Source organism: Echinops telfairi, unplaced genomic scaffold (genome assembly GCF_000313985.2).
Source record: "Echinops telfairi isolate 266 unplaced genomic scaffold, ASM31398v2 ScPeMD7_2010;HRSCAF=2546, whole genome shotgun sequence".
NCBI classification, from domain to species: domain Eukaryota; kingdom Metazoa; phylum Chordata; class Mammalia; order Afrosoricida; family Tenrecidae; genus Echinops; species Echinops telfairi.
The window spans coordinates 16,037,888-16,056,644 of NW_022105908.1; the positions used below are offsets into that span (position 1 = coordinate 16,037,888).

General features: G+C 55.2%; 1 protein-coding gene across 6 annotated transcripts in view; it reads left to right on the forward strand.

Annotated features, from left to right (window-relative positions):
* Positions 1-18,757, forward strand: part of TOM1L2 (target of myb1 like 2 membrane trafficking protein) — a 160,872-nt gene that overhangs the window by 111,701 nt on the left and 30,414 nt on the right. For all 6 annotated transcript variants that reach the window (XR_006680370.1, XR_006680371.1, XM_045293443.1 and 3 more), the window contains exons 4-7: positions 1,829-1,978; positions 11,427-11,561; positions 12,795-12,950; positions 15,893-16,009. Coding sequence is in view for 4 of the 6 variants with exons in the window: in XM_045293443.1 (XP_045149378.1) it covers positions 1,829-1,978; positions 11,427-11,561; positions 12,795-12,950; positions 15,893-16,009 (558 nt within the window). In the remaining 2 variants the exon portion in view is untranslated. The remainder of the gene's footprint in view (positions 1-1,828; positions 1,979-11,426; positions 11,562-12,794; positions 12,951-15,892; positions 16,010-18,757) is intronic.

The window sequence follows — 18,757 nt, forward strand, 5'->3', positions numbered from 1 at the left end:
ATACCTCATCCCTTCGACACCTCGCGATCTCACACATTACGGCCAATTCAGCCAGGCCTCCGGCGAGGTCTCAGAGTTCAGTCCTGAGAGGGGCAAGTGAGAATACCTGAGCAGTCAGAAATGTTCCTGGCTGCTGCCACTGCTGTCTTTCTAAGGGAGCTGTTCCCCACTAGCCGACTGTGGACCTGGTGGGCAAGGTGGGAAGGGCTGGGTACATGGATGGGCTGGTTTGCAGCAGAGAGTTATGTTTGCAACTGGAGAAACCCTTCCAGCTGATACCTCTGATTTACAGATGACAGCTCACCTGTGGACAAAATAAGCTGCCCCCATACATGGATGACAGAAGTCCTGGTGGCACAGTGGTTACAAGTTGGGCTGCTCACCACAAGGTTAGCAGTTCAAAACCACCAGCTGCTTCCTGGGAGAAAGATGAGGCTTTCTACTCCCATAAACAGTTACAGTTTCAGAAACCCACAGGGGCCATTGTCCCCTGTCCTGTAGGGTCAGAATCAACTCGATAACATGAGTTTGCTGTTTTGGAGTTTGGTGCTTGAGTGTAGCCGCAGCCCTCTGCATAGCAACAGCACGCATCCGAGCCCCACGTGCAGGCTCCTCTGCTAGGTGCCTTACACCTTCTTCCCCATTCTCCCAGAAGCCTTGTAAGAGAGGAGCCGTTTTGTACAGGTCTGTTTTACAGATGAGATGCGGAACCGGAGCCTGAGAGAGACTGTACCCAGGCCAGAGGGAGAACGTCTCAGAGCCGAGGCTCACACTCACACCTGCTGGCTGGCCAGCACCCACCATATGTTCCACTCTTTCCTGAGGGGCTAAGGCCTGGGTGAACAGTCCAGTGGCACCATGGTCAAGCATCTTGCTGCTAACCAGAAGGTCAGCCGTTTGAACCCACCGGCCACTCGAGAGGACAAAAATGTGGCAGTCTGCTCCTGTAAAAATATCTAGTCTTGGAAACTGGGGCAGTTCTAGTCTGTCCCGTAGGGTCGCGATGAGTTGGAATCAGCTGAACAGTAATGGTTTTCTCACTAGGGAGGAGCACCTTTCACTGCCATCCAGTAGCTCTGACACTGACACACCTGTAGGACAGACGAGAACTGTCCGTGGCCCTCCGAGGCGGTAATTCTTTACAGGAGTAGAAAGCCTCATCTTTCTCGCTCAGAGCACCTGGTGGGTTCGAATTGCTGACCTCGTGGTCAGCAGTCCCACATGTAACCCACAGCGCCAGGGAGGAGCAGGCAGGCTTCAAATTAAACACCCATCTTAAAGCTACCTGACTGCTGAGAAACAGACCTTCTCCAAAGTGGGAAATATTTTGCGCTTGTCACTTTGGTTACAGAAGGAGGTTGTGCGGGGTATGTGTTCTGTGTGTGTGTGTGTGTGTGTGTGTGTGTGTGTGTTGTCTTTCATACAAGGGCCATTATAATTGACACCAAATAATCCAAGCTGTCACAGGAGCCTCTGGTGACAGAGCCTGTGTGTTATTGGCTGATGCCTCACACCCACAGACCCAAGGAAGGAGTTAACGTGAATTTTCAGGGACTGGCTTAGTCATTTTGAGTGCATTAAAACAGCATCCTTCTCATGTATAACTAGCATCTCCGTAACCCCTGACTGCCTACTTACTGTGGAGAGATGGGCGGCCTCGGTTGGTAAGAGACTGCTGTCATCACGGGAGGCAGAGCCAAGTGGGGTGTGGAAGTGTCTTTGAGATGTGATTCTGGGGGAGACAAATGGGTGGTGGAGACCCGCCACCCGCCTCCATGTCTCCTCTGGCCCCACCTACTGACCCTGTTGTGTTTCCTTCCCATGCCAGGTGCTGGAAACCTGTGTGAAGAACTGTGGCCACCGCTTCCACATCCTTGTGGCAAACCGTGATTTCATCGACAGTGTTCTGGTCAAAATCATCTCTCCCAAGAACAACCCTCCCACCATTGTACAGGACAAAGTGCTTGCTCTGATCCAGGTAGGGTGGCTCCTTTTCTTGGTGTTGAGACCGAGGAAAATTAGGCCTCTTAACAAGTCCTCATGCTTTCCCATAATCCCCACCAAAGAGTGGAGAGTTTCTGTGTTTAAATATTTGCTGGGAAATGTTTAATTTTTACATTTACCTCACTGGAATCGTAAGCTGTGACTCACCAGCCAGTCGACAGGACTCTTCACTAAGGCTTTCTAAGAGCCTTGCCTTCCGCTGCTACCAGTGTGGCCAGGTTGGAGCTGTGTGCAGGGCTAGTGAGGTCACAGGGCAAGGACCAGTCAGAGTAAAGTGGGAGTAGTAAGGTAGGAATAGCAACTCAGGAGTAGTAAGGCTGGAGTAATAAGACAGAGTAGTATGGTGAGCATCATGAGTCAGGAGTAGTAAGGCAGGGGGAATAAGGCAGAGCAGTACAGTGGGAGTCAGGAGTCAGGAGTAGTAAGGCAATGTAGTAAGGTGGGGGTAGTAATTCAGTAGTAAGGCAGAATAGTAAGGTGGGAGTAGTAAGGCAGAGTCGTATGGTGGGAGTAATAAGCCAGGAGTAGTAAGACAGGAGTAATAAGGCAGAGTAGTACAGTAGGAGTCAGGAGTACTACGGAGTAGTAAGGTGGGAGTAATAAGGCAGGTTAAGTGGGAGTAAGGACGATGATAAGGAAAGTGTCACTCCTGTTGGACCCAGAAGAATGAGGAGGAGACAAATGTGCTTCACACAATTGATGTATGTATGGATTGTGATAAGTGTTGTATGAGCCCCTAATAAAACGATTAAAAAAAAAAAAAAGAATGAGGAGGAGCTTGATGGAAGGTCAGCACGTGAGCGCTGGCTGCTCCCTTGTCCAGGTAGAGAAGAGAGCAGGTACAAAACACACAGCATGAGAGAGAGCAGCCCTGCCGACTGGTTGGTGAGCCAGCATTTCTGGGACGAGGGCAGAAAAATATTTTTCAGCAAATATTTAAACCCAGAAACTTCCAATCTTTCAACCTGCCTCAGGTTGTTCATTGCTAATTGCTCTGTGAAAGATTGCCTCATCATGGAGCAGCTAAAGGCACCACCTATGTGCTGTCTCATAGTTTCTGGGAACCAGGAGTTCAGGGCTGGGTTAGCTGGGTGGTTCTGGCCTAGGGTCTCTTGTGCAGTCAGACTTCCACCAGGGCTGCCCTCATCCAAAGGCTCAGCTCAGGCTGGAGGAGCTGCAGCTGAGGCCCGGCACCCAAATGGATGTTGGCAAGAGGCCTCAGGTACTTGCTGAAGGCTGGCAGAGCGCCTAAGTGCCTCACCATGTAGACCTCTTGAGTGTCCTCAGGACCTGGCAGCTGGCCTTCCCTGGAGTGAGCCGTCCAAGAGGGTTAGGAAGAGGCTGTGCTACCTTGTGTGGCCGGTCTCGGCAGTCACACAGCATCATTCCGTCCCATTGTATTTGTTAGAGGGGTCACAGCCCCGTCTCAAGGGGAGAGGAATTAAACCTCTTGAAGTGAAGAGCATCAGAGATCCTGGAAACGTACTTTTAAGTCATCGCTTGGGAAACAGAAACGTAATGCAGGCTGCCTTGGGGCAAGCTGGGGGAGGCAGTGGGGGGAGCCCGAGGTGAAGCCAGAGCTAAGGCGTGTGGACCGTGAGTGCTAAGAGTCAGTGTGTTCCCCTGGAGGTGGTGGCAACCCACTGGTGGCTTGTCAGATCTGGGGTTTAGATGGAGAAAGCACATCAGCCAACTCCTCACCCTAGCTGATGAGGGCTGTGCTCCAGGTCAGACAGGAGCCAGGGGAGGCAGGGCGGCAAGTCTGCTCCAGCAAGGACCAAGGAGAGTGACAGGCCGGGGCAGTGAGATGAAGTAGTGGTATGCCCGAGGCTGAAAAGGAGAAAGGCCAAGCCGAAGGAAGAGCGATTCAAGTCCACGCCAACCGTCTGCCTGCACCCCCTGCTCTCCACCATCCGCGTTGTGGTCTGACAGCACTTGTTTACCAGCGTTTCTGTTTTCGGCCCCTCCTCTAAGTTCCCTGAACGTACCGGGAGCAGTTGGCTGTGCAGAGTAAGTGCTGAGTAAATGGCTGTTGTTGGCTGACCGCTGTGAGTACTGGGAGCCGTGTGGATGGCAGCAGAGCCCCTTCCTTCCATACTTCCCTCAGGGAATATCCCTTCCCTTTGTTCTTCTGCCCAGCCCGCAGCTTTCTCTTCCCACCACATGCACGAGCCTGCGCAGGCATGCCCTTGAGTTCACGTGCACGCACATGCACGCACACGCACGCACACTCGTGCAGACCTCCTGGAACTTGGCCAGCTCACTCTCTTACTCCTCAGGACTCCAGGACCCAATGTGGGGAAAAGGAGTGGTGTCTTTTTTCTCACAAACAGTGGAAGCGGTGTAGCCTGAGCCCGTGGGACAGGAACGGCTCTCTACAGGCACACTGTGGCCACAGGGAGCTTGCTCGGGTCAGACCTGGAAAGGACATGTCCTCACTGGGCCATGATTGTGGTCCACGCTACATGGTAGCCCCAACCCTTTGCTGGGCACAACTTGTGCTCTCTGTACTGACTGTGTGCAGATTATGCCAAGGAGACAAGCCAGATGCACCGCTATGACCCAAGTCAGCGCCACCACCCTGCCCTGACCCGAAACACCCACTTTACCACCTCTCCTGCCCATTTCCCCCAGCACTGTAAAGTGGAGGCCGTGATTCTGCTTTCCTGCCCTCTAACCCACCCCTCTATACTAACCCCCAGCCCCTACCACTCTGATTGGGCACCCCTCCACCTGTGTCTGAAGCTACCCCCTACTGGTTTGGCAAGAGCCATGCCTACCATCCCCTGGGGACCTGAGCAGAAGTGGGAGGCATCTGGTGGATAGAGGGTGCACCCTCCCTGATTCAGCTGTGGCGTGCAAGCGCTCTGGAGAGGTGCCTTTGGGTGGGATCTGACAGCCTGACTGGGGGAGCAGTTAGAGCTGGAAGATGGTGTGGCATCTGTGACCTGATGGACCTCTTATTGGATTGTTGTGAGTATTTAGGGAATTGCACATAGCAAGAGTAAGCACAATCTGTGTGTAGGGGCAGGGTGGTGGGTTCTGACCAGGGTCATAGCAATGCCTCCGGCTTGTGTTCCCTGTCATGATCTGCATGGGGGTCCTCCATTGACCAGCACGGAGAGTGGACTGCACCCCAAGCCCCTGGCACCACACAGAGCCTCTTCTTTCTTGAACATCACCCACCTGGCACTGCCCGGCTGTGCTTGTTTGTGTCTGGTCCACCGTGCTCACGCCAGTCGTGTGGGTTGCGTGTGAGAGCGGCTCCTGGCCCCTGTCGTCCTTGAGGCTGGGCGGTGCTCCGGGACTGAGTGCAAAGTCACAGCTCACTGGGAGGCTTTGGCACGCCCACTTTGGGGCTCATACGAAAAATGCTCAGTGAGCAGCAAGTCCTAACTCTCTGTGCCTGGGACTGGGACTACATTTGAAAATGGGGTCTTTGCAGAGGGAATCAAGCTAAGATGAGGCCCCCTGGAAGGAAGTGGACCTGCATTTAATGAATGGCATCCTTATCAGAAGAGGAAAATTTGGATGCAGACACCATCTGAGTACACCCTGTGGCAACGAGAACAGAGAGATGATTAGAGTGGCGCATTTATAGGCCAAGGATTGCTGGCCACCGTTAGAAATCGGGGTGGATTCTCCTCAGAACCCCCAGAGAGGACGACACACTGATTGTGGACGCCGAGCCTCCAGACTGTGAAGGAATACATTTCTGTTGTTTTAAACCACTGGGCATATGGCAATTTGCTACAGCAGCTCCAGGAAACAAATACAACAGCCCCACCGACCTGCGGCGTCTCCCACCGCTTCCATTAGAGCCCACCTGCTGAGTGTGCAGGGGATCGCGTAGTGCCAACCTTCCACTTCTTTGAGACAGAAACCTTTAAAATGTATGTATACATAGATATGTGTGCTTCTGTATGTATGTATATTTTTTAGACATACGGAGTTCCTCCTGCCCCTCCGGGGTCTGATAATTGCCCCCTCTGAGAGCTCCTCTCCCCTGAGGAGCCCAAGAAAAGTTGGGGTGATGGGTGGCTCCCTAGCTTTCTCGACGTCCAGGTTGTGAGTAAACAGCAGCTATCACATCAGTGTGGACAGATGTCTGGCAAAATGGGGGAAGGGGCAGAGATGTAGCAGAGGCCTCCTGAGCACCCTTCTTCTGAGGACTGGCTGAGTGCCCCATGGACCCAGGGGGACTTTCGATTTACCAGGAGACCTGATGCAGGGTTGGGGCCTAGCTAGCATGGACTCAAGCCAGTTGGACTATTTCAGGGATAGCCCAAAATATGCCATTCCGTGGAAGTAAGCAGAATGTACTGGCATTAGAAAAACTCTTAGGATTAAGGGGCCCCACAGGGAAACCATCTCCCCTCCTGGCCACCAATCATTGTTGGGAGCCTGACCTCCAGCCTCTGGGGAGAACCGTATATCCCTCCCGCTGCTCCACGTGGTGGGAGGAGCACTAGCCTTTCTGAAGCTCCTGGCTCTGCAAGGGAAGTGGGTAGTGCTACCCCTGCATTCGGGCCTTTGCTTCCCCCTGTCCTTTCGGGCTGCGCTCTTGAATGCTTGCCGCAGACATTCACTGGCACAGAGGTGGCATTTCCAGGGACATATTTTTGCCACCAGCAAATATGTGATGAGAGCTGATTGTTGCCTAGCACGCTCTTCCAGCACCCTGCCCCTTCCCTCTAGATCGGCCAGCCCAGCCTGAAGAAAAAGACCACACCCATGGGCCCTGTGCTCCAGGGCAAAGACTGCCCTCCGCGTGATGGATCGAATTGTAAACCCCGCCCAAATATGCATTGTAAATCCTGACCCCATGCCCACTGTTCTTTCAATCCCATTTGGGAATGGGTCCCCTTTATTATGTTGAGACAGTATTCGTGCAAGGTATGCCTTGCATCTACCTCTTTTGAGATGTTCAGGGAGCTGATTAAGCAAGGGTGCAGAGATGGGGAAGGTACATGACAGACCTCTTGAAGAGCCCCAAGAACAGAAGCTGGAGAAACAAAGACTTTGTCCGGGAGCACCCAGTGAAAGTCAGGGCCCTGGTTTCAGGCTTGTCGCCTCTGCAACTGCAGGTAGTACCTTTCTGTTGGTGAACGTCTCTTGATTGTGACACAAACTCACTGCATGGGGTCGGTTCTGAGCCCTGGCGAGCCTGTAGGAGAAAGTAAACTGCTCCTGTGGGGGTCCCAGGCCGTCCATGTGTACAAGAGCAAAGTAGCTGATGGTGTCAAACGACTGGCCTTGAGTTAGAAGCCCCGCTTCACGCACTCCGCCCCCAGGGCTCCCGATGATAGCGCAAAATGCACACTCCGTTTTCCCTGAGCACTGGCCCCGTGGGTAGCCACACCGCAGCATGATTCCGAGACCGTCACCCCACGTGGGGTGTGAGGCTCACCCTCACCGGAGGCGCTGGCCCAAACCAGTGTCCCACGCACAGACTGGATGGAAAGGCACACAGGGAACAGAGAAGCCTGGCTTCCCAGCTCTGCAGCCCTGACACCCACTCGCAGCCTTCCTCCTCCTCTGCTGACTCATCCCTGCGTGTTCCTTCCACCCCTTCATCGTTCTTTTGGCTTCGGCCCCTTTGTTCTCTCTTGAAAGTCAACTTGCTTCGTCGTCGTCGTCGCTGAGAATGCACACAGCAAACAGACACCAGAGCACCGCTTCTACCTGCGCCTGCCTCGCAGTGATGTCCACGCTGTTCCTCGAGCTCGGGCAGCCGTTGGTTCTTACCGCCCCACAAAGTTCGCTCCTGATCTTCTGAGTTGCCGTGACCGTTGTGATCCCAGAGGAACGTTCATGGCAGATGTTTTTGTCTTACATTAATTAAACTAAACTATTGCTTGGTTTTAAGAACATTTTAGGTGATCTTTTTGGTATAAGGTGTAGCGATTATCTTAAGGCAATAGTGCAAAGGTTTATCCAAACTATAACTCCAGGAGGTCAAAAGGGAATCCAGGAGAGTTTGACGTTCTGTTCTATAATTTCCCCCTTTTGATCTAGATTCTCTTATGAATTCTTTGATCAAAATGCTCATTAGTGGTATCTGGGCACTATCCAGTTCTTTTGGCCAGTGTTGTGGCACAGAGATGGTGTTTTCTGCCCTTTAGTATACAATAAAGACTTATTGTTTGCTTGTGGTAACATTACTTATTGAGAAGACCAGGAAACACCCCCCACTACACACACACACACACACACACACACACACACACACACTTTATGTCATCTCTCCTTTTGTCCCTTGAGACGGTTTTAGGAACAGAAATGACATCATCTCAGCAGACTGACCACAGTGTAGACATGTCTCCCTGCTCCTGTTCTGGTGCCCAGCAGTAGTGTCTAAAAATACTCTCTGTACGGAAAGTTCTCTTTCCGCTCAAGAAAGTGAGCTGGAGCAGTGAGGGTGGGGCAGGAGGAGCAGGAGGTGTTGTGTTCTTTGAAGGCGTCCAAGACCTGCTTGGGTGGGGAGAGGAAGACCGGGCTTTCTACTCCATAAAGAGTTACAGCCTCGGAAACGCACAGGGCAGTTCCACCCTGTCCTGTAGGGTCGCACTGACTGGGCACCAGTGTGATGGCAGTGGGAATAAGATGAGAAGACCTGGGTGGCAGGCCTCTGGCTAGAAGCTGGACGGAGACCGTGTCACTAGGTACAGAAACCTGGTCCTGGAGCATAAACGGAGCACGGCAGAAGCCTGCAAATTGTTGGACCCATCATCTAAATCAGCAGTTACACATTGGTCTGAAATTGGATGGAAGAAAACTTTGTCAAAACTTTGAGGGTTACAGAAAGGAAGAGAATGCGGTTTGCACATCTCTAAGGTTTTAGGCTTGGATTTGGTGTGTAAACTGAGTAATGACAGAAGGAAAGTGTTCATTTCTCTCTCTCTCTCTCTCTCTCTCTCTCTCTCTCTCTCTCTGCTAGTCGTCCTTCCCTCTCAAACCCTTTATGCTGTAGCCCAGGGAAGGAAGGGGCTGGCTCTCTGATGGCCATGGCTCCCCACGAGGCACTCCCTCCGACCAGCTGCTGGCCAGCTCCTGTGACAGGACCTTCAGTGTGGTGGCACGGCCATGTCAGTCGTGTTCTGAGGAGGCAGTCCTCAGGGAGGGCAGCGTGCCGGCACTATTGCCGCTGCTGCTGCTGCTGACTTCAAGGGCAGAAGTTCTGGGAGTGGGCCCTGGCGCCCTGAGGCTTGTGCCTGGCCCCTGAGATACAGCAGTGGGGTCAGCCCTGTGGCAGGCTCCTCCTTTATCTCTGCAGGCCGTGGACAGCCAGAGCGCCCGCCCCTCCTCTGCTCGCTGGAGCAGGGAAGAGGCAAGCTTAGTGACCAGGAGAACGAGCTCGTTTCCTGCGTGTGAGGCGGAGGAGACTTGGAAGGAGACGGCGCCTGGGGATTAGGTGCTTTCCGAGAAGAAACTGAAGGCACTTTCACGTGTGACCGTTCCCTTACCCCTCAGCCCCCAGCCCCGTCCCTCTGTTGGCATCAGCAGCTTGCTCAGTGGAGGATGCTGTCGGGAGCGTATGGTGTCGAGCGGCCACCTTGCCCAGACTGCGCAGGTGCCCAGTGCAGGAGCTGAAACTGGCAGGTGGAAGGGGCGGGTGAGCCAAGACTGCTTGGTTGCACATAACAGATGCCAGCTCCGGCTCGCCTAGGCGAAGACGAGAACTGGTCAGGAGACTGTGGAGGACAGGACCGTAGCAGAATTGTAGAGGACAGTTCTGCGTCCCCAGAGAGGGGCCCAGCTCTCCCTGAGGCCCAGGGCTGACTCAGCGAGGAAGAGAACCTGATTGGTCCAACCCAGATGCACGCACCCTCACGCACACACTCTCCCTCGGTGCTGACATGGCCCTGGGCACCTCTGTGAATGGTGAGGACGTGCCCCTGTAAGAGGGCCCTGCACCTCAGGTTTGGCGGGTGCCGCCCGTGCGTGCTCCTGTAGAGAGCGTGCGGATAGTTCTTTAGTCTTTATTCCTGTTAGCTCACGTTTGGCTAGAGGGGAAGCAAGAGACATCCTAGAGGTGCCCTGGGGCCGTTTGCTCCCCAGGGAAATAGAGACATGAAAGGGCACCCAGAGGAGCCATCCTTCTTGTTCCACCCCAGCCCCTGAAACTGGGCTCGAGACTGAAACCAACATCCACCCAAAATGTGGGCGCTCTCCAAGCCACAGGCACAGGCTGCAGCCGGAGTGGGGGGGCAGAGGGAGGCTGGGCTCTGTGAGGCCTCTCCGGGCCCAGCCAGCCACAGAGCCGGTGGGCCCGACAGAGTTGTCCAGAGCCTTGGAGCCCCCGAGGGCCCTTTGCAAATGAGAGAGCGTGCTAGCCAAGACCCGCTGTCCTGTGGAGGTGGCATGACCCTTTATAATGCAGAGTAAATAAGTGGACCAGACAAGCTGGGCTGGTAGGAAGACAGATCCTCCTGTGGCCATTAAGGAGCCTTTGGAGAAGCTGACCTTTGAACTTCAATTGGGCCTGTCCTTTAGAGGTAGGGTGTCCATGGCTGCCCTAAGATTGACTGCTGCGCCCACCACAGGGGCAGGGCGTGGTTAAGTGCAGGTGGCATCAGCAGGTTCAGGCCTGCATCCCCCCAGGCTCTGTAGGACGGGCAGGGTGGCATCCCATTACTGAAGAGTAGCCTGCTTTTTTGAGATCTTCTGTAAATTCTAAAATACAGAATGCCTGCAAAAATTTTTTTTAGTTTTGTGGACCAGTAGAATAAGTGGCAGTTTATTTGTGTTTCCGCCTCTCTCATGTTCTTACACATGGGAATCTAGCGGCATGCTTCCCACTGGAGTTTCAGCGGCACGACTTAGGGGACGAAGCTCAGGGTCAGCTCTCCCGCCTCCACCTCAGATAGATGATCTGTCCAGCCCTGGCAATCTCGGCCTTAACGTTCATTCTCCTGGTCCACCGAGGAAAGACTAGCATCGGCCTTGGTTTCATTACACAGGTCAACTGTTCTCCGTTTAGCTCAGCTGGCCTGCAGACTCGGGCCGTGCTCAGCCAGCACCGACAGTGTAGAGGAGGTTCAGTGATGAGCGCTTGCCAATCCGGGGTTCCCTGAGCCCAGCACTGCCGTTCCTGTCACAGCTAGGCCGCACCAGGGACTTACCCCTTTCCTTACAACCAGGGAAATGCCTGAATTTTAGCATGCGCCAGTGTGCTCAGATGTTCCTTCTCTGCCGCCTCGCCCAGGAAATGACACGCTGCATTAAGTCTTCTGGTTTTGTCCACACTTAAAATAGCACCTGGAAAACTGCGATCTGACCGGTCCCCTCAAGGCAGCTTGAGGGGGGACAGGCAGGGTCAGATGTGCCTTCCAGCACAGGGGACAGAGCCTGGCCTCTGATGGGCAGTGCTTGTCCCCAGGATGGACACTTCCTCATAGGCCCCCTTGGCCCTCCCACAGGCTTGGGCAGATGCCTTCCGGAGCAGCCCAGACCTCACGGGCGTTGTGCACATATACGAGGAGCTGAAGAGAAAAGGGGTCGAGTTTCCCATGGCAGAATTGGACGCTCTGTCTCCAATACACACACCACAGCGGGTAAGTGTCCAGCTGGCATGTTCTAGAAAGACCTATTGAAGAGCTGGCCAGCCCACTGCCACCACCCTGCTGCTGCTCCCTTTGAATTATTCAGCGGGCCGTCATGAGTCCCTAAGATTCGGAGGCATCCCTTTCCAACAATAGGGGGGGGGGTGCAGCACGAGGCAGCTGGTGGGACAGGTGATGAAGTGACCGCAGTGTGTCCTCCAGGTCTCCCATTGACTGAGGGAAAAGATAACAGCGGAATCATTTCAGGTGGGCTGGCCCGTGTGACCCATTCGCAGCTGCTTTTCAGCGGTCCCTGGAGTTTGCAGGGCCCCGTCATCTGTCTCTTGGTTGCACCAGAACACGTTGGCTGCCGCAGAGGGGTTGGCGTCACTGGCCGCAGACAGCTGTGCCAGTCAGGCGGACCTAAAGTTTCGTTTGAAACATGAATTTTTTGCATCACGAGCTTCAAAGCTCTGGAGAGACTCCCCCTTAGGGCATCCCGCTGGGCTATTCCAATGCCAGCCTGGGTGCTCGCACCACGCAGGAGCCATCCTTTGCCCAACAGTGGATGCATGCCCTGCAGCAAGGCCCGCCCCAGGATGGTGGTGCCCAACCCTGGGGGCCTGTGAGAGGCACACACTCAGGCAAATGGAAAGGTGCCTCACCTTACTGGTGCCCTCTGTTGAATGCGCAGGCTGCTAGCGAGACCAAGTAAGTCCTGTCCAAGAGGCTCTCTGAGATGCCCACGGGAAAATGCAGAGAATTGTCCTTCCCCAAATGCTGCCCTCGTGATGAGCCCTGCAAACCGCTTACTGTGCTGTGGGGAGTAAGCACAGCCTGCTGTAGTCTGTGAATGACAGCCCAGACTCCGGTGTTGCGGCCGCCCTCACAGAGGGCGTGCGGTGTATTGTACAATCACTGGTCCTGCTAGCCTACCTGTGGAAGCCGGAATGGAAGCTTAGACGTCTCACAGGTCCCCAAACCTGACCGCAGCCTCCTTCCAGAGTTCCCCACCATCTCAGCGTCTCCCTCTGCCCAATGAGCAGCTCACTGGAGGAGACCAGAGGCAGCCTCTGTGGCGTGCCACTCACTCAGTAGAGGGACACCGGGCTCCCAGGAGTCAGCTGAACCTTGTGAGGCCCCAGCCGAGCTGGGCTCCGCCTCCCTCGGGTGGGGGTGATGGGCGGTGCTGCCCAGGGTGGAACAGGCTCAAGTGAGCAGAGGACTTTGTTTGTGCCCTACCAGAGCATCCCTGAAGTGGATCCAGCCGCCACCATGCCCAAGCCCCAGTCCCAGCCAAGGACGACTGCTGGCCCCTACTCCTCGCCTCCTGCTCCTTCCTCCGCTCCGCAGGCCCCACCACTGAGCGTGACTGGCCCCATCACAGCCAACTCAGAACAGGTATTTGCACACTCCCTGGTCTCCAGCAAGGCAGCGGCTGGCCTCTGCCATCCTTCCAGGAGATCACAGAGGCCTCCCTAGGTGTTAGGGACACAAAGATGAAAGGGCCAGCCCCTTCCCTCAAGGGCTCCGAGGAGCATGGGGAGCAGATGCAGAGCTCCCTGCCTGCCTGCTGGGAAGCAGAGTCCAGCAGCGTCTGGGAGCGCAATGGGCCCGGGGCGCTGGTGCTGATGAGGGTCTTAAAGCAGGAGTAGGGCTGTCAGGCGAAGTGGCTCCAGGAAGTGCAGAGGCACAGAGGAGCATGCGCAGGGGCCTCTGCGAGGGAGAGGCTGCAGCCAAAAGCCTGGGGGCAGGCCGAGTTGTGGCCGGCCCTGTATGTCTGTCCTGTGAGAATTGAGAGCCACCAGAGGCCTCTTAAAGCGGCAAGTGACACACTCAGCAAACTCGTTGGAGTGGAGACGCCTTTCTCCCGGATCCCGGCCACGTCTCCTGCATCCTTTCCTGATGAGCCACTACGGTTTTAACCCCAATCTGGATTTCTCTCCGCTGGCTTTTAGATGAACCAGTAAACTCTCCATTAGTTAGTATTTGGGAATTTGTCAGACTTGGGAGGGGGGAAAAATCTACCAAGCATCCATATTTTCAAAATCCTTCTTTAATATTTGTGATGATGCCTTCTTTATTCTAGAACCTCAGTTAAACAAGGGTCCCAAACAATTGTGTCTACTGAAGGGAGACATTCCGTGTCAGGCCACACAGTGAAGCTCCCTACCAGGTGGTGAGGGGGAGAGAGAGAGGACGGGTCAGGCAGGCCTGGGCTTGTGTCCTGACTGTGCTGGAGACTGCCCCAGAGGCTGGGCTCGGGTCATGCGACCTCAGACTCCTCATCAACCGAACAGTGAGGGCCCTCTTCTCTGAGGGCAGTCATGAGCTCCACAGGCAACAGCAGCGGCCTCTTGTGAGTCGCCCACAAACTGCTGTGTGCACGGAGGAGCAAGCAGCAAGGCCCACGTCTGGGCTCACCCTGGTCAGGGGCTTCCTCAAGACCAAGAATGGCCAGGACCTTCCCTACAAAGAGGCCCTTAGGAGGCCAGTCTCTGATGACAGGCCCTGCCCCTGTGGACAGAACGGTGCCTGCTTCCACTCAGGGAGGACAGAGCATCCTGGAAAACTGGACAGTGATGGAGCCTTTTTCCCACCTTGCTGCCAGCACCGTTCGTGCTTTGGGGAAGCCTTCTCGGCAGCTGGATAGCGAGCGTGGGGGCCTGGATGGGTAGGAGGGTGGGAGTGCAGGGCAACCCCTGAGGGAAAGATAGATGCAGTGACAGGTGAGGACCACCACACTCCCAGCCAGAGCATCTTCTCCGCTACGACTTCAGAGGGCACTGTGAACCACCCACCAGGGGGCGCTCAAGGCAGAAACCATGTGGTCAAGCAGCAAACATTTCTTGTGGTCTCCTGTGCTTGTCCCTTCCAGAGAGCCGGCTGGGCAGGGCGTGGGGTCCGAGGAGGATGACAGGGGAGTGGTCCGTCAATGCAGGCTGGGCCAGGGCAGTCAGGAAAGGCTTCCTGAACCGGTGGGTGATGTCTGGGCAAGAGTCCACAGTCAGGAAGAGGTGGGCTCTGCCCCAGCCTCTTGGCATTTCTGCAGGAGAAGGAGTTAGCAGACCCTCCTGGTGTTAGTTCAGTAGTGAACCCGGTAGTATAGTGGGATACAAGTTGGGCTGTGAATCACAAGGTCAGCAGTTTGAAACCACCCGCCCCTTTGGGGGAGAAAGATGAGGCTTTCTACACCCATAAAGCTTTAGTCTCAGAAGCCCTATAGAGCAGTTCTACAATGTCCTGTGGGTCACTGTGAGTTGGCATTGACTGGATGGCAGTGAGGGTTTTGGAGCACGTGTGTCAGGCACTGCCCCGGCATGTACTCACCTGAACCTTAGGTCATTACCGCAGCGCTGCCAGGTTCAGGTATTATCACCATCTTTCTGCAAGAGGACACGGAGGTCCACTTATGTTGTCACTGCTACCATTGAACCAGTGCTCCTGGAGCGTCCTGGAGCTCCTCCCCGTGGCCACTCCTGAGGGACCCTGTCTGTGGGGCCCGATTCTTGCACAGAGCCCATGGTGGGCAAGGGTGCAGGGCCAGAGCTGAGCACAATGCAGAACTGAGAGCAGCTCGGGATGTCCCTCGGGCAGAAGAGAAGGCTCGGGCCTGGGCACAGAGCCAGGCTTCTTAGGTAAGCAGATTGGATAACTTTCCAAGGGACTGTGATACCAGTAGAGAGCCTGGGGCGGGGGGAGCATGTCTCCCTGGTAGTGTTCCCTCACTGCCCTGTCCATGTTCTTACCATACCAGAAAAGTGAGGTTCATAGAGCTACCCTGTACTCAGTATAGGAGACTTCAGTAAATGTTTACTCAGTGGGCAGTGGGTCATTACAAGCCTCTCAGAGGACTATAACAGTATAAACTCCTAAGGTCCAAGAGTACAACGAGGGCTCATGAGATAGGATCTCGGTCCGGGGTCTACTCAGAGACCATGCACGTCATCAGCACTTCTGTCTTAAGCAGCAGGAATGGAGAACTGAGGAGTAAATTAGAGCCGTGGGGGAGCCAGGGCAGAAAACCGGTTCTGTTCCCCCTGGCCCAGTACTCACCACAATGAAGAGCTACTGCCTCAGTGTCCTGGGCCAGCCGTCAGGGCCACAGGCTTCTGGGGACCAGCCTTCTCTGGGGAGAGGGTTCCCTGCCCGTGCCTCCCTCGGCACAGCCACGCTTGGGCACGGGCTTGCAGTGTGGCGGGAAGGCTTCCCCTGGGGCCGTGCAGAAGTGTGGTCTAGATGTCACCACAAACAGGGGCCACTGTGCTCAGGTAGCTCAGGCAACGGTTGGCTGACCTCTCCTCTTCCTGCCTCCCCCTCTCCCTCCCTCCCGTCCCCAACAGATTGCCAGGCTGCGGAGCGAACTAGACGTGGTCCGAGGAAACACAAAAGTCATGTCGGAGATGCTAACAGAAATGGTCCCGGGGCAGGAGGACTCCTCTGATCTGGAATTGCTTCAGGTGAGGAGGACCTCACCTTGGGGACCTGCAGGGGACACTGTACTCTCCTGCACGTGTGGGTCAGGCCCCACCTTGGGGCAGTGGTCGTGAGACGGGCAGCACACTGTTGTCACTGAGCTTCCCAGGCCGTGAAGCTTTCTGGCAGCAGACCGCCTCATTTTCCTCCTGTGAAGCGATCAGTGGGTTCAAACCACTCACCTTTCAGTTAGCAACCCAATACTTTACTCACGGTGCCACCAGGGTCTGTTCCTCCAGTCAGACCAGTGCCCGTAAGTTACGTACATCCCCCAGCTGGGGCCTCTGTCGTAGTTTCCTTTTCCTGATTATAAAATGCAAATTATAGATGGCAGGTCTATCACAAGAAAAGGCAAGTGCCGAGAAGAGAGTCATGCTCTTCACCTCCAACAGCGTCAGCAGCCACTGCCCACCTTGTGATTTACTGCTTTCTCTGGGACTCTTTGCCTGTGTGTATTTTCAGCGTGCTTGAGAACCTGCCGCGTGTATAGTTTTGTACGGCGTTGCCTTGTTCCCGCAATGCTGCGTCATAAACCTTTTGCAGCAAGACTTCTTACGCCTCTAATTGAGGCAACAGCCCTGTTAGCCACCCGTTAACCCACAACATTCTCAAGACCGAGATGAAACTTGAGGCTCCTTTTCATTTCCCAAGTGCTGAAGATTTCCTCACTGGGGGCTTGCTCATATCACGGTCTCCTTGCCCTGTGGCCTTTGCCCCATCTGGGACACTGGCAGAAAGGGGTCCAGGAGCTGGAAGGCCTGCAGTCCTGCCCCACAGCCTAAAGATCAGGCCTACTGCCCAGCACAGCCCAGGCTGGAGCTAGAGGCCGTGCCCTGCCTCAGAAGGCCCTGGCTTTTATAGAGGAGGCCGCAGCCTTGCCCGCAGAGCGGCCATACCGTCTGTGGAAAGTGCCAGATCTCGAGTGGGAGGCCATGTGAACAGGTAAGTGAAGAGATCAGCAGCCAGGCAGGCGTGGTGGCATTGCGGAGTGCCTCATGACAGGCCTGCTGCTGCTGCTGCTGCTGTTATCTGGCACATCGGTCATTGGCTGGCCCACCCAGGCAGCCTGTGCAAGCCACACGCTTAGGACCTGCCCTCGAGGAGTGTGCTCTGCGGGGCTCCGCCTGCTCCCAAGCTGCCACTTGTCAGATGCCATCCACGCCAAAGCCCCCTGCCCCTTGAAGGGTGCAGGTTGGGTGGAGGCCAAGGCAGCAGAAAGCCACATAGTTCTCTTAGGGAGCGACTAGTGGTTTTGAATTGCCAACCTCGCAGTTAGCAGTCCAACTTGTAACCCACTACACCACCAGGGCTCTGAGCACAGCCCTAGAACTGAGTAAACCGCTCTCGCGGTTCTGCACACAGACCGACGGGGAGAGCGCATTTTCAGAAACCGCAGTGTCAGCCCATTCTTTATGCCTGAGCAGGGAGAATGGTCTCCCACGGGCTCCCAGACTTTACTCGGGACCCCTGCATCTGCTGAGAGAGCCTGGCGGGTCTGGCTGTCTCCTGTCACTCCCCATGAGACCCAGCATTCTCTGATGAGTCAGTGGCCTCTGTTCCCAGCTGTGGAATATTACCCAAAGGCCCAGGAATCTGAGGTCAGCTTAGGAACCAAGAGTGCCTCTCGTGCAGTGTCTGTGTTGGACTTCCTGCTGGTGGGGGCTTGCAGTGCACAGAGCTGAGCTCCTGGCTGCAGGGGGTGGGCTGAACAAAGCCAAGAGGCTTTGCGGCCTCCCGATCCCAACCAAACAGCAAGAGCACTGCGTGTATGTGCTTGTATGTGTGTGTGCAGGCATACGTGTCTGTGTGCACCTGTGGATGTAGGTGTGTGCATGACTGCGATGCTGTTTTGTTTTTATATAAGCCCAGCAGCCAAGACAAACAGAACTTAATCTCTTGGCATCAGCTCATTTTTCAAAAATAGGTTGCTCCCCTGGACGCCTGTCTTCCCTCTGTTTTGTTCCAGCTCCAAGTCTGCTAACCCTCCTGCTGTCTTAGAAGTCAAACAGAGGAAGAGCGATTCTAGGGGCCAGTGGGAGGCCAGGAGGCTCTCCTTCCGCAGGGGGGAGCCGGGCTTCAGGCAGTGCTGTGGGAAACAGGCCCGGCCCCTCTAGCTGCTTTGCTCCTCAGTCACTGTTGACATCATCCCCTTTCTCCTCCAGCAGTTGGGAGCCAGTGGGTCAGGGACTCTCCAAACAGCAGGCTGCCTACGCGTGGAACTGCCCCAGTCTACTTGGAGAGTGGCGGGCTCAGAATGTGCCCCACGGCTCCTGCAGTCAGGCTGGAGGGCGGCTGGCCTGCTCCGCCTGGGCATTCCCTAGAGCCCCTGGTGCTGACCAGGGCTGAGGAAGCAAACACACTCACTGCCAGCCGTGCTGTGCATGCCAGAGGGAGCTGCCAGACCGAGAGGCATGCTGGGTGGGAGATGGAGGGGTTGGGGAGAGAGATGTCGGCACAGGGGCACACTGACCTGACAGAAGGTGTAGAGTGGAAAGGGAGGTTGGTGGTGAGAGCCATTTCCCTAAAGACTCCCAGGACAAGTGAGTCAGGATACCAGCCAGCCGAGCCAGTACGCCTCTGGCCCTGCGTCAGTCTCACTCGTGCCAAATGCGGAGAGACTGCCTGGATCATTGCACCACCACCACTGCCTCCACCACCAAGAAGCCCACCTCCATCACCACCACCACCACTACTGCCATTGCTACCATCTCTACCACTGCCTCCACCACCAC